The 15,753-nt window shown below is 35.0% G+C and overlaps 1 protein-coding gene across 4 annotated transcripts in view; it reads right to left on the bottom strand.

Moving 5' to 3' along the window:
* The window catches only part of SLF1 (SMC5-SMC6 complex localization factor 1), an 82,571-nt gene that overhangs the window by 56,182 nt on the left and 10,636 nt on the right, over window positions 1-15,753 (bottom strand). For all 4 annotated transcript variants that reach the window (XM_017514085.2, XM_037733319.1, XM_037733321.1 and 1 more), the window contains 2 exons: window positions 14,486-14,726; window positions 5,210-5,372 (listed from right to left, as the gene is read on the bottom strand). In XM_017514085.2, the coding sequence (XP_017369574.2) occupies window positions 5,210-5,372; window positions 14,486-14,726 (404 nt within the window). The remainder of the gene's footprint in view (window positions 1-5,209; window positions 5,373-14,485; window positions 14,727-15,753) is intronic.

Raw genomic sequence — 15,753 nt, 5'->3', positions numbered from 1 at the left:
GAAAGAAAGAAAGAAAGAAAGAAAGAAAGAAAGAAAGAAGAAGGAAAGAAGGAAAGAAGGAAAGAAGGAAAGAAGGAAAGAAAGAAGGAAAGAAAAGAAAAGAAAAGAAAGAGAAAGAAAGAAAGAAAAGAGGAAGGAAGGAAGGAAGGTTGTTCAGAGATTTATTACCTCTACCCAAAGAGACTGGAGAATCACAGTCTTCCTAGGGAACAATTATAAAAAAACAAAATGTGTTAAGGTCTATAATGTGATCTTTATTTCCCACTCACTTGCCCTTGGCTTCCTATGTTAAAATGAGGGCCACTAGTTTAGCAGGCTGCAATTCTGAAACCACAAAATAATCCCTGAGAATAGCTGATTGAATTTCTTTTTCAGCAACTCAGAAAGATGAAATTGAAAACTAAGAAAATAGAGATTTTTCTCCCTTCCTATTACTGGGACCAAAGAATGTATCAACAACAAATTCTGTTAAGGACAACTTGCAGCGGGGGAGGGAAATGAGTTTCTGGCTTGCTCAGGTCCTCAAAAAATGTCCAGAATACAAGATGAGTTAATCCCATATACATTCTCGTTATACAGAATGCAAAGAAACATACCAAGGGAATATGGTGGTATCATAAAAGTTTGTTTTATCAATAGCAATAAAGCAAAAAATAAACTGTTTCCTAATCCAATATATTTACTTATGTGCCTATTTCAGATGCTACATATGAGTAAATTAGGATGTATGATACAAGTATCCTATATAAGTTAACTATTTAAAAATCACAGCCTGATACAGGTTTAACATTTGAAGTTTTGAAATTAAATAATCTATTTTCTATACAGCTAAACAAATGATCCACATATATTTTTTCCTAAGCCACTAATACTTTGTCTAATTGGTGACTCCTTTGAAATATACAGCAATTATTTTATTTAACTGTAAATATTCAATTTTATTCATTATAAGTATCTTAGTGATAACTTATGTACTAGGCATTGAGTTAGGTGTTTGTCTCCTTTTATAATCTCAGAAAGACAGTCCGAGACCAGTATACGTATATACTATAGTATACATAATACCACAGTATAGTGCTATGCACTAAAGGATAACTAAAAGCCTGTTTAATCAGCTACTTATTCTATTATCTAGGAGTAGGGCAACACAGCTGGGGCAATGAGAGTTGGCTTTCGATTCTGATATTTGACTTAGTTTCCTGTCTTGGGCTAGGTATAATTGATATACTCTGGTCTCCAGGTCTTATTCCAATATTCAGCCAAAGCATCTGTCATACAACTTGAATGAACTGATTAGACCAGATGCATAAGAAGATGAAGAGCCAGATAAATCAAGAGAGGGAGACCTCTCAGTGCTACTTGTTTCTTAACTTGTACTTATACCCTGATGCTTAAATGGCATTTCATAATTCAATGATGAGATATTCGTTTAGGTATCGATTATAGCATTTATTATTTTTTAACTACTTACAAAGAGACTGGAAATCTAATAATACTCAAAATAGGGAGACAAAAAGGATCACGGAAAGGAAGAGTTGAGGAAAGAAGACTTAAAATTGACTGAGTGGTTGGCTTTAAATTTCTGCTCTGATAAATGACAGCTGTGGGATCTTGGGCAAGTTACTTAACCTCATTTTTACCTCAAAATTTATTCTGATCAGTAAATGGAGTCATAATACATACTAAACACGAACATGAGGTTTAAATTAGATTGAGCATGTAAAATGTTTTTAACATAGTACTTGAACCACAGTAACCATTCACTATTACCTCAAAGTAGTAGTTGTAATAATTCTCATAACCACCAAAACAATGTAACATTAGCTTCTACAAACAAAGGGAGAAACTAAGGCACTCAATAAATGACTCTCCTGTGGTCACAGTATTACATTATAAATTTGTGTCACAAATTAGTTAATCTGGCTCAAAAAGTCTACAGTGTTTCTGTTATTCCTAATATATTCCTGTAAGACTGTTGTAGTTCATTTTTCTTTCTTAAGTAGTCAAGATTAAGTTTTCAGTATTCCTAGGTAGCCTCTCATTTTTATGAAACCTTCCTTGGGTCAAACAATTGAGATATGTTAGTCATTTGTTCCTCTGTATTCCTGTACCTTTTACATAGTTTTACAAATCCGCAATTCACATGAATTGCAAGCAACAGTGTCCACACTCTTTCTCCATCACTAAATAGTAAGCATCTCAAAGTGTGATATATAATCTTATTCATTTTCATATCCCTAGTGCATTGCATAATGCCTGGTACAGCAATAGTCTTCAATAAATATCTATAAACCTGAACTAAACGGATTTTGAATTCTGATATACTCAGAAGCTTTTCAAAAAGTTTAAGATGGTTAAAACAATAATGTTACTTTTTTTGTTGCTGTTTAAATAGACAAGGTCTCACTCTGTTACTCAGGCTGGAGTGCAGTGGCACAATCAGTTGAGCGTACTGCAGCCTCAACATCCTGGGCTAAAGGAATCCTGCCTCAGCTTCAGAGCAGCTAGGACTATAGATGTGTGCTACCACACCCAGCAAATTTTAAAATTTTTTGTAGATATGGAGTCTCGCTATGTTGCTTAGGCTGGTCTCAAACTCCCAGCCCCAAGTGATCCTCCTGCCTCAGCCTCCTAAAGTGCTGGGATTACAGAACCACCATACCTGGCCTTATTGTTACTGTAACTCAGTCATTTTACATGGCAACTCTTTTTAGATGACACTTCAAAATCCATCTAATGAGGACTATAATATAATCTATAGCAAAGAAAAGCAAGATACTGAAATAAAGTTAACTTAAGTGATCACAATATGCCTTCCTTATTTGGATTGGTTATGAACTGCCAGCCATTTGATCCAGAACTTGTAAAACAATGTATTCTAAAACCAGATATAAGTTAGAGATTATCTGCTACTTTGGTTGATATACTATTGCTATACTATTTCAGCAGCTAAATATGAATGTTGTTAGAATACCACAAAATAAGATCATAGATAATGCACAGTATATGTTGCACTTTAAGCATTATTTCCCAAAGAAAAAAGAAAATTAATATACCTTTACTAATCTAGTTAAAAACATCTATCATTCTGTTCATAGCTAATACTACATTTAAACTATTCAGAGAGGTCTATCAGATAGTATGCCTTTGGCTGTAAATAACAGAAAACCAACCCAAACTAACTTAAACAACATAGAAATGAATTACTACACAGAAGAGCAATGTGGTCTAATGGCAATACTGGTTTCAGTGTTGGTTAATCCAGCAACTTAAGTAGCAGTCAGAGTCCACATTCTATCTCTATACTCTGCTAACTACAGGGCTGGTTTCTTCCTAAGGCTATTTCTCTTCAAGGTTAAAGAATGGCTTCCAGTAGTAATTCAGATTAAATTCTTCTGTGTTCCTATCTAGCAGGAGTCAGCCCATCAGTAACTCTCTTCTTAGAATGAAAAAACAACTTCTTAGAAGCTCTTACATACTTCTCTTCATGACCCATTGATCAGAATTGGTTCACATGCTCATTCCTAACTAATGACTGTCATGGACAATGAGATTATCCATAGTCCAAGCAGATCCATTCTTTGAACTAAGGTCAAATTTCCTATATACATTGCTGCTACTCATTAAGGAAAGGCAATTATATAATGATACATTATATGTATTTTTGGAAGACTCAAACATCTTTCACAACATCTCTATTAACAAATATTGAAAGAGAACCCGTGTGCCAGGCTCTTTGTGAGGTGATCAGGATATAACAATGGAAAAGACAGACATGATGCCTGATGACAAGGAGCTTTTGGTCTACACGGGGAAACAGACATTAACCAAATAATCAGTCAATTACTTAACTGTAATTGTGCAGAGTACCAAGCAAAATAATGCTATGAGAACACATAGGTGAACCTCACTGAGTAAAGGGAACAAGAAGGCTTCCCTCTAGAGTAACATAACAGAACCTGAAACATGAGCAGAAGGTAGGAAGACCCAGAGAGTGAAGGAGTAGTGGGAAATAACTTTTCAGGAGGAAAAAATATCTTTTGAGAAGACACTGAGTTAGGAGTAGCTTAGCTTATTTAAGAAACTGGGAGGAGTTTTCATGTATATAGCATAGCAAGCATAGATAAGAGTGAAGCAGGATATAAATAAAAAGACAGGAATGACAGGAATCCTGTGGGAACTTGTAAGCCACATTAGATATTTAGGACTTTGTCCTAAGGGCAATGGGAAGCCATTGAAAGGTTTTACATAGGAGAGAGACAGGGTCAATATTGTTTTAAGAGCATTTTGATTGCTTTTTCTGAATGAACTAGAATATACTAAAGGAAAAGGTAAGAGTAGCTAGGAAATTAGAGTAAAAAGGTAGAGTAACAGGAAGAGTAATCAGAAGCCTATTCCAAGAGTACAGAGGATAGATGATAAACTCAGTATGATGTTAGTACAGAAGGAGAGAAGTAGTTTGATTCCAGAATTATTTGAGATAAAATCAGTAAGACTTAGTAGTTGACAGATGAAAGGAGTAAAGGAAAGAAAGATTTTTAAGGATAATTCCCAAACCTCTGATATAAAGTATTATATAAAACATATCTGTAGATATGGTATCTACAAAATGGGAAACACTGAAGATGATTTTTCCTATATGAAGGTCATTTTTGGACATACTAAGGGCTCTCTTCTACCCTGAGTGTTCAAAATTCTTCTTTGCTTATCTCCTGGACAGTTTCTTCTTGGGCTTGATTCCCATTCAGACAACTTGAGGAACATTATTTGTACCAAGTCAGGAGGAGAATGTAGGGGAACAGGACAGGACAATATATCTAAACCCTTAAAATAGCTCTCTTTTTTTCAAAGGAAAAATAACCGCCAAATTCTCATATAATACTATATAATACTATCTATTCTACTATTTTATTTATACTCTGACTTAAAATACTCAAAACTGTTTTGTCCTACTTATCACTAAAACACTGAAAACAAAAGCAGAGACTCAAAATAAATGTTAAATTTAATAGGTTTCTTTCAAATCAATAGAAGTATTCATGAATATTTAAGTAATTGAGGGCCACTGCCTTTCAAAAGTGTCATTTAAATTACTATCAATATATTTTCAAAAGTTAGAACACTTTTATATTTTGCTATATTGATATTTTATAAAATAAACACATGATACAAAATAAAATGTTTACTTTTTTTTTTTTTTTTTACTTACCTCTAAAAGAAAATCCCCTAGATACTGAATTGGATAAAATGGAGCCTTAAAGTTATCCTTTTCTTTCTCAGCTTTAATTCTTGCATTACTGGCAATCACATGAGTTATTCCACGTGGTGAACTTTTTGGTAAAATAATATTTGCCTTTCCAGCCTCCAAAACTCTAAATAAAAATATAAACAGTATAAAAGTATTAGAAAATTTGAGTTTATTTGGTCAAATTATCTAAATTATTTCTTAGGAGTAGGAATGAAATTTTCTAATAGAGACTGATTTCTTTGGGCAGTTGAGGATCACAGAGAATACTGCAGTAATTTCTTAAATTATAAACTGTTCAGAGTAGATATTTAAAAAATCATGCTTAGTTTTTTTACCTATCCATTTCTTGATAAAGCAAAGGCTTTTAGGGACTAAGAATATTAAAGTATTCCATAAGGAAAAGTCATGTCAATAAACCAAAAGGATAATGAAGGAAGTCTAAGGAAGCAGCTATCCTCAAAGGTAACATACCCCTAAGAAAGTAATTCTGGACCACAAAATATGAAACCAGTTGAAAACACTCCTAAAAAGTTAGCTTTCAAAAAAAATTTTTGCCGTGAACTACTTTTAGCCTTGGTCTATATTAAGAATACATTTTATAAAATAAAAAAAATTAGAAAAAACAAATTAAAAAATACATTTTACATTTAGACTACGAAGATACACACAAGCAGAGACATACATCACAAAAGTTTTATGAAGTTCTGCTTCTGCTTAAGCTTTAGAAAGCCACAAGAGAATGTGGCTATCACATAACAATAAGAAAAAGTCAAATAACCTATAAAATTGTAACTTTTATTGAGTCCATCAGAGAACTGAGATAACAAGTCAACCAAGTAAGCTGATTTCTGACAAGTGATAAGCCCTTTTATGAAGAGACTGGACACCCAAACTATTTCACTTTTGGCAGATCAAAGGAGCAACATAGCTGACATAAAAACATGTAAGAATTAAGTAAAATTTACAAGGCCAAGTATAGGTAGCATCACAGTCTAGAAAATTGGAAGTCCCTGACATAAGGGAAGCTTGTATTCACTAGCAAGCTCTTTGCCACATGACTCCATTAAATGCTCATGAAAAAGACTGAGGGCAGATTGAGGAAATGCAAGGAGCTCTCTTTGACAGCGTAAGTGGGCTGGTGGGGACTGACTGCCATTAGCAGATATAAAACCATGCCCACTTCTCCATATGATTCTCCTTCTCTCATATAAAGCAAAAGCCTTAAGTCATTTGGGTAAGAATAAGACAGTCTTTTGCCCTCGGACCCAGGAAAAGATGCACTGCTTCTCTTGAAGGGGTAGAAATAAACCTTATCTGTCCTTGGGGAAGGGTTAGGAAAACCTCTTGCTGCCCAGCCTGGGAAAAATGCCCAGTTTCGGCATGAGGGATAGAAGCAAAAACCATCTTCCCTTAAGGAGCAGGAGGAATGCCACTTAGGTCCCAGATCTTGTATCAATACACAGCAGAGATCTAACGCTGGGGGAAGAGACTGGAAACTCTCTTGCTCAGGACTCTGCCTACGTGTACAAGGCAGAATTTAGCTGCCATAGAAGGCTGATAAACAAACGCTGAGAAAGCCCCAACCCCAGGGACCAATAATACAGAAAATGTTTAAGAGTGAAACTTCTCTAGCAAAACTGAGAATAAATCCAACCACACCCCTGGCCTGAAGCTGAGTAACAACAGAGAAAGGATGAGTATGAAAAGGCCCCTTCTGTTACCCAGTAGTGCAATAACTGTTGAAAGCTAGGGCAGAGCAAGAATAGTGATAAGAAACCCTCCAGCATTCCAGTCCAGTCCCCATAACAAGCACAAAGAAACTGGAGCCCACTGCTATAAGCTGAAATGATGCATTGAAGGTGATTATGGAATTAACAATACTCAAATTCAGCTGTCTTGTCAGTTTTCTGCTGCTATAACAGAATACTGAAGACTTGGCAATTTATAGAAAAGTTTTATTCTTGGACTTTCAGAATCCCAAGAGCACCTGATGAGGACCTTCCTGCTACACCACTCCATGGAGATAAGAAGAAGAGCAAGAGAGACCATATGAGAAAGAGCTTACTTTTATAACCAAGTCATTCCCATGATAATGACAATAATTCTTTCTTAAAGGCCCCACCTCCCAATACCATCACAATGGCAATTAAATTTCAACATGAGTTTTGGGGGGGGGGGGTGATATTCACCATAGCACCAGCTCAACAACTGACAAGATTAATTCAATAACCCATACTAACTGCCTTACAGAAGAGGTAGGCCTACTTTTTGGATATAAATATTATTCACATCAGCCTCTTTAATTCTTGTACATGTGATATCTCGCATGCAATAAAAAATATGAAACACACAAAATAGGCAAGAAAACCAAATCATTGTCAAGATAAAGGAATCAACAATATAAACTGAAATATGACCCACATGTTGAAATTATCAGAAAACTTTAACATAACTGTGACTGATGTGTTAAATAAACTAATGGAAAAAGTGGACAACATACTTGAAGAAATGAGGAATTAACTGGAGAGTTCAATGGAAATAGTAGAAATAAGAGGCATTATATCAAAGAAGAATTTCTTTGACAAGCTCATCTGCAGACTAAACACAACTAAAAAAGGAATCACTGAATTTTAAGACAGGTCAATAGAATTATCTTAACTAAAATACAAAAATTATCTAAAAAAATTAAAAAAATAAAAGAAAAACCTGAGCATGCAATAGCTATTGAAAAGAATCAAATAGTTTAAAAAGCATGCAATGTAGTTCCAGAAGAACACCACGAAGGATGAAATATTTAAAAGATGATGGCTGAAAAGTATTCATATTTAATAAAACAAAAAAAAACCCTCCACATATATGAGCTCAGAGATCCTCAAGAAAAATAAATCAATAATACACACACACACACACACACACACACACACACACACATACACTCTAGTACACATGATAATCAAACTAGTAAAAACCAATGGTTAGTAGAAAATAGTGAAGAAAATCAGGGAAGATGAAATGATACAAAGGGAAGAGAAGAATGACAGTTGACTTCTCATCAGAACTATGTAAGCCAGAAGAAAGTGGAACAGAATCTTTAATTACCGATTAAAGTGAAAAAACTGTTGACCCATAATTCCATATGCGGTGAAAATACCTTCCAAAAATAAACACCTCTCAGACAAATAAAAAATGAGATAAATCATTACCAGTACACTTACATAATAAGAACTGTTAAAAGAAGTTCTTTAAGCAAAAAAAGTGTGATGCCAGAGGAAAATCTGGATCTACACAAAGAAACTACATAAAGAAATCTAGATCTACACAAAGAAACAGAAAATGGGACAAATGAAGTCAAATATTGAAGATATATTTCATTACTTTAAATCCTCTTAAAAGTAAGCAACTAGCAAAAGTAAAATATTACCAATGTATTTGGAAGTTTATAATATATAGAGAGAGTTCAATAATAGAAAAAAGGATAGGAAGAACAAATGGAAATACAGTTGACCCATGAACACCACAGGTCCACAAAAGTTATACACCAATGTGTTTGCCTCTTCTGCCTCCCCTTCTACCTCCCCTTCTACCTCTTTTGCCTCTGCTACTGTTGAGACAGCAAGACCAATACTTCCTCCTATTCAGCCTACATGGTTACTACAGTGAGCAAAGAGAACTGGAGGCAGGCATTGAACTTTTATGTAATTCTGAGATGTATCTCAGGAAGTCCACTCAGGTGTCACCTTAAAAGGAGGATAGGAGGTAATGGCGCAGCTAGACGACCTGAAGTCAGATGGAAACAAAGCAAGGGGGTGGAGCTCACAAAAAACAGTGCACAAATCTTGGTGGTAGCACAACATACCTGCCATCAATGGCACCAAATCAGAGGTATCAGTCAACAACATAGCACCTGCAAATCTACTGTGATGTTCTACCTGGCACAAATCCCTAGATGGGCAGCCTCCACGCTGAGCCTCAAAGCCTACCCCATGGCCTTACCCAGAAGGTGAGATACACACATCACCAATGTAAAAAACCAGGTGCTAGTTCTGCCATAACTGGGAATTTAAACAACACTTTGTGCAGCCACAACAGTAATGCCAAGATTCCACTCAGGAAGGGAAAAGATCCCACATAGCATTTCAGCAGAGTGGGGGCTGGTTCTGCCATATGTAAGAGTTGAAATAGCATTTAGTACAGCCTTAACACACATCCAAAGACTCCATTTAGGGAGGAAGATGCCAACCACAGTATATTTCAGTGAAGTGCAGAGGCTACTTCTGCCATACTCAGAACTTTGAACAGTGTGCTCAGCTCAGCTTCAAAGCCTACCTCGAAGTCCCACCAAAACTGTGAGGCAAACTGCAGTTATAATTTGTACTAAGTATAGAAGTTAGGTCCCATCCATCTTAAGCAGCAATTCTACTTAATCTTGGGGTTCAAATCATAACCTTGTTAAATTGCAGATCTCAAATATTAGTAAGACCTAGCCAGGGAATACACCCTAAGTCTGGCCCAACTGGAGGCAATTGCAGTGCCTAGAGAGCAGCTCTGCCTGATTGCAGAGCTCAGCCAGTAGTCCCGTCTAACAGCAGAGCTCAGCCAGCACAATCCCCTCTCCAAAATCACAGCAAAGATAGCAGCCCAGTCATCTAGAGTACCAGAAAGCAAGCCCTACCTGTTTGGAGATGTTACCAGCCGATACAGAATCACAAGCAGTGAAATTCTATCCCTGTCAAGGAACAACTACAAAAGTTGGAAGAGGTGGCTGTCTCCAAAAATGAAGAGACCAATGCAAAAACTCAAACATTACAAAGAATCAGGACACCTCCAAAGAAATTAGCAAAGCTCTAACAATGAACCCTAAAGTAATGGAGAGCTACAGATCTATGGAATGATAGTCAAAGAATAATTCCTTTAAAGAAGTTCAGGCCAGGCATGGTGGCCCATGCCTGTAATACCAACACTTTGGGACGCTGAGGCAGGTGGATCACTTGAGGTCAGCAGTTCAAGGCCAACTTGACCAACGTGGCAAAACCCCATCTTCACTAAAAATACAAAAAAATTAGCTAGGCATAGTGGCAGGTGCCTGTAATCCCGGCTACTTGGAAGGCTGAGGCAGGGGATTCGCTTGAACCCAGGAGGAGGAGGTTGCAGTGAGTCAAGACTGTGCCACTGTACTCCAGCCTGGGTGACAGAGCAAGGTTCCATCTCAAAAAAACAAACAAAAAAACCCCAGCCAAACAAAAAGTTCAGTAAAATACAAGAATATACAGATTAAAAAATTAAATGAAATGTGGAAAACAATACGTGAACAAAACGAAGTCTGTCAAAGAAATAAAAACAATAAACAAAAATGAAATATTAATTCTGGAGATGAAGAATATAATCACTAAAGTGAAAAAAAGCAATAGAAGGCTTCAACAACTGTAGGCTTATTCAAACAAAGGAAAGAATCAGTGAGTTCAAAGACACAACATTTGAAATTTTCCAGTCACAGAAGCAAAAGAACCCAAAAGAATGACGAAAGCCTATGGGAATTATGAGACCTAATAACTGCATTAAATTAGTTCAGCAGAATAGAAAGGAAAAGGACCAGAAGGCATATTTAAGGAAATAATGGCTGAAAACTTCTGAAATCTGGGAAAAAATGGCCACATCCAGGGACAAAAAGCATAGTGGTTTCTAATCAAATTTAACCTACAGAGGAGACCACCAAGGTACATAATAATCAAATTATCAAAAATCAAAGACAAATAAAAAATTCTGAAAGCAGCAAGAGATAAGAAACATATCGCATATAAGAGTCTGAACCAGCAGATTCGTCAGCAGAAACACTCTGAGTCAGGAAAGAGTGCTATGATATACTCAAAGTGATAAAGGAAAAAAACACTGCCAACAGTTTAGCTTACCTGGCTAAACTGTTCTTTGGAAATAAGGGAGAAATTAAAAATTTCCCAAACAAAAACTAAAGTAGTTAATAATTCCTATCAGGCTGGCCTGATAGAAATTATTAAAGAAAATTATTTAAGCTATATCAAAAGGTCACTAATCAATAACATTAAACATACCAAAGTGCAAAGCTTAACAATCTAAGTAAGGCAGAATCATATTCAGAATACTCTGGACTAAAATGGTGGTGTGTGAGGCAATTGTACTTCTAGTGCAGTGATTAATAGACATATCTATTAAAAACCATAACAATTGTCAGGGGATACAAATTTAAAAATAATATAAATTTTGACATCAAAACATAAAATGGGGGAGAATAAATGTGTAGAGTTGTTACACGTGACCAAAGTTATCAGCTTGACATAGTTTGTTATAAGAATAAAATGTTTTACATAAGTACATGATACCCACAAAGGAACATCGCTACCAGATACACAAAACTAAGTAAAAGGGAATCAAAGAAAACCACTGAAGAAAATCATCAAACACAGTGGAAGACAGCAACATAGGAAGAAAGAAACACAGCATATACAAATCAACCAGGAAACAAGCTACAAAATGGCAGTTGCAAGTCCTTACCCACCGATAATTACTCCAAACATAAATGTATTAAATTCTCCAAACAAAGACATATAGTGGTCGAATAGATTGGAAAAAAAGAAACAAGAGCCAACTATGAGCTGCCTATAGGAGACTAACCTCACCTCTAAGGACACACATAGAGTGAAAATGAAGGGATGGAAAAGGATACACCATGTAAATGAAAACCAAGAGAGCAGGACTAGCTACACTCTTATGAGACAAAATATAATTTACACTGAGGAACTGTAAACAATACTTGAAACTGCAAAACTGCCAGAAGAAAACACAGGGGATAAACTACAGGACACTGTTCTGGGCAATGTTCTTTTGGATTTGGCTCCAAAAGCTCAGCCAACAAAAACGAAAATAGAAAAGGAGGTTACATTAAAAAAGCTTCTGCACAGCAAAGGAAACATTTAACAGAGTGAAGAGCCAACCTGTGGAATGGGAGATAATATTTTCAAGCCATATATGTAAAAAAGGGTTAATATCCAAATACAGGGAACTCAATAGCAAGAGAACTTGATTAAAAATGGGCAAACGATCTGAATAGACTCTTCTCATAAAAAGATAAATGGCAAACATAAATTTTTAAATGGTCAATACCACGAATCATTAAGAAAATGAAAATTAACTCTCACTTCTGTCAGAATGGTTATTATAAAAAATGACTATTATTAAAGATATGGACAAAAGGGAGCCCTGGTATTCCCTATTTGTTGGGAATGTAAATTAATACAGCCATTATGGAAAACAGCATAAATGCTCCTCAAAAAACTAAAAACAGAGTTATCATATAATCCAGCAAGCCTACACCTGGGTATATACTGAAAGGATTTGAACCCAGTATGCTAAAGACCTGTCTGCACTCCCATTTTTACTGCAGTGTTATTCATGACAGTCAAGTTATATAATCAACCTAAAGTGTAAATCAATTAATAGAAAAATATAACATAAATTCACAAAAGAATACTATATAGACTTCAGAAAGAGAGAAATTATGTCACTTGCAACAACATGGATGAACTGGAGTACATTATGCTAAATGAACAAACCCAGTGCAGAAAGACAAACACTATGCTTAACTTACATGTGAAAGTCTAAAACAAATCTAATAAAGTGGAACACATAGGTGCACTGTGCATAATGGTGGCTACCAAAGGCTGTGGGGGGTGGGAGAGAATGGGAAATGTTGGTCAAAGTATACAATAACTTGTATTTGAGATAATACAAAAAATAAATTGAAATTACAAAATCAGGGCCATTGACAAAATACATATGCAACTGATAACAGGACATAAATATAAATAAAGCAAAAGCTGATAGAACTAACAGAAGTAATGACTAATTCAAAATTACAGTTAGAAAATTAAGTTATTCTATCAGTAATTGGGAATAATAAACTTGTAAATAATCAATGGGTCAAATAAGAAATGAAAAACAAAATGGAAAATACTCTGAACTTAATAAAAAAGCAAACACAAGTAATTCAAATTTGTGGGATGTAAATAAAGCAATGCTTAGGGGCAATTAATAGAAAAATAGAAAGGTCTAAAATCAGTGATCCAAGTTTTTACCTCAAACACAAACAAACAAAAAATCAACCAAAGCAAATTAAGCCTAAAGTAAGAAGGCTGGAAATAATAAAACCAAGGACAGAAATCAATGAAATAACAAACAATAGAGAAAATTAACAAAACCAAAAAGAGTATTTCAATTTCCAATCGTTCTTCACTAGTATATGAGAATGCAATTAAATTTTATACAGTGATCTGTTGTCTTTTGATCCTGCTAAATTTACCAGTTCTAGTATCTTGGTTAATATGGCGAATTATATTTGATTGATTCTTAAATGTTAAACCAAACTTGTATTCTCAAGATAAACTGTACATCATGGTGTATTATCCATTAACATTTTGCCAATTCTATTTGCAAATATTTTGTTAATGACTTTTGTATCCTAAACCTGATAAATGACCTAAACTTAATGTCATATTTAATGGTGAAAGATTTATTTTCCCCCATGATTGCTAACAAGGCAAAGATGCGGACTCTCATCATTTCTGTTTAGCATTTACTAGATGTACTAGCAACTGCAATAAGCCAAAAAAAGAAATGAGGCATAAAATTGTGAAGAAAGAGAAATTGTCTTTATTTCCAAAGACATGGCTGCACACTAAAAATTTTAACCAAGATACTAGAACTAGTGAATTTAGCAAGATCACAAGATTTCTCTGCCATAAGAAAAGTAACAGCAGTCTTAGAATAGTTAACCCAATAAAAAAACTTTAAAAAATATACCAAGGACAAAATGAAATAAAATTATGGTGAAGACAGTATGAATAATGAAGACATCACTCCATAAACCAAGAATGATGCTTTTGTAGTAACAGCAAAAATCCAAAAGTGCTTCAAAACTAATCTTACATTAGTTTTCCTTTTTGTTTTGCTTGAGTTGGCCAAAAGGAATAATATGGAAGGCAAAATAGAGACATCCGGAATAATCTAAAACAATATTGTAAAGCAGATTTTGCTCTATTAAAGACACATAACTTTAAATGAGTGTAATAGCTTACCTAGGAGATTGGAGTAAATCACCGTGGCTCATTTGGGCTAAATTAATAATTGCAAAAACACACAGAAACTACTCATGCAAATCAAAATTATTTTCTCATTAATTATTTTAGCTTTTATGTAATCACATCCTACCTTATAAGAGAATCACTTCGCTTATCAGTTCTAACAAGGAGGACAACTTTCCATCTGTGGAAGGCTCCTGGAGCACCAGTGCGTTTCAGTTCTTCACGCCATCTTTTAGGTGCAGATTGCATTTGGGGTGAATAATCGGAATCTTTTTCAATTTTATATCCCCATTCATAAGTTGTTTCATCAAGCCATCTGCCACTTTTGGCACTATGAATTATATAGTCCTTAGTTAGTATCCACTTTCCTAGAAAGCAAATGAGCTGTCTGTCACAAAGGGATTTTGGTTCTGATAAATGACAAACAATAAAGACCAAACATAAAATGAATCAACTTTTTTCAAGATAAGACTCTTAAGCTATACTGCCAACATTATCTTTGAACTATGCATTTGGAGAAATTTTGATAGTGAGAGGCTTACAACATCACTGAACATTGTATGTAACCTTTTCCATGATAAATTATACTTCTAAATACAATTCCATAGTTATAACCTAGTTATAATTACAGTTTCATTTAAATATAATTCTAAATTATAATTCTAAACACAAATCCAAAGCTTTAAAATCCAAAATAAAATGTGGTATTACTTGAACTATTATTACTATCATTATTCACTATTTTGGGTTAGATTTATATTTTATTTTCCTCTCTCTCTCCTTTTTCTTTCTTTCTTCCTTCCTTCTTTTCCTGCCTTTCTTCCTTCCTTCCTCCCTTCCTTCTTTCCTTCCTTTTCCTTCCTTCCTCCCTGCCTCCCTCCCTCTCTGTCTCTCTTTCTTTTGAGATGAGGTCTCACTATGTTGCCCAGGCTGTTCTTAAACTTCTGGACTCAAGTGATCCTTTTGCCTTGGCCTCCCAAAATGCTGGGATTACAGGCATGAGCTTCCGCAGCCGGCCAACAGTTCCTTTATCTGGTCATCAATGATCTTTTTGAACACCACGTACAATGTATATCTTCATAAATGCAAGTGTTTTTCTTGGAAGTTAAATTAAAAGAGAATAAATTCGCCCAAGTTACATACACTTTTTTTTTCTAATATGTCAGATCAATCACAGTAGAGAAATCTATAAAACTGGCAATGGTGACAAAATGATAGAGGAGAAAATTAAGTCTTAATTTGGGTCTACAGTATTTAATATCTTACAAAAATCAAATAGCATAACCATTGCTTCATAGTATGAATAGGAGGAGAAGCAGCAGAGAGAGAACAAAACCATTGACTATATCCATTGACAGATCAAAGAAAACTTGACTGAAAACAGCTGAGACTTTA

This window comes from Cebus imitator, unplaced genomic scaffold, assembly GCF_001604975.1.
Source record: "Cebus imitator isolate Cc_AM_T3 unplaced genomic scaffold, Cebus_imitator-1.0 Scaffold515, whole genome shotgun sequence".
NCBI classification, from domain to species: Eukaryota; Metazoa; Chordata; class Mammalia; order Primates; family Cebidae; genus Cebus; species Cebus imitator.
The sequence above is the reverse complement of the archived record's forward strand: the minus strand, read 5'-3'. Positions and strand labels throughout refer to the sequence as shown.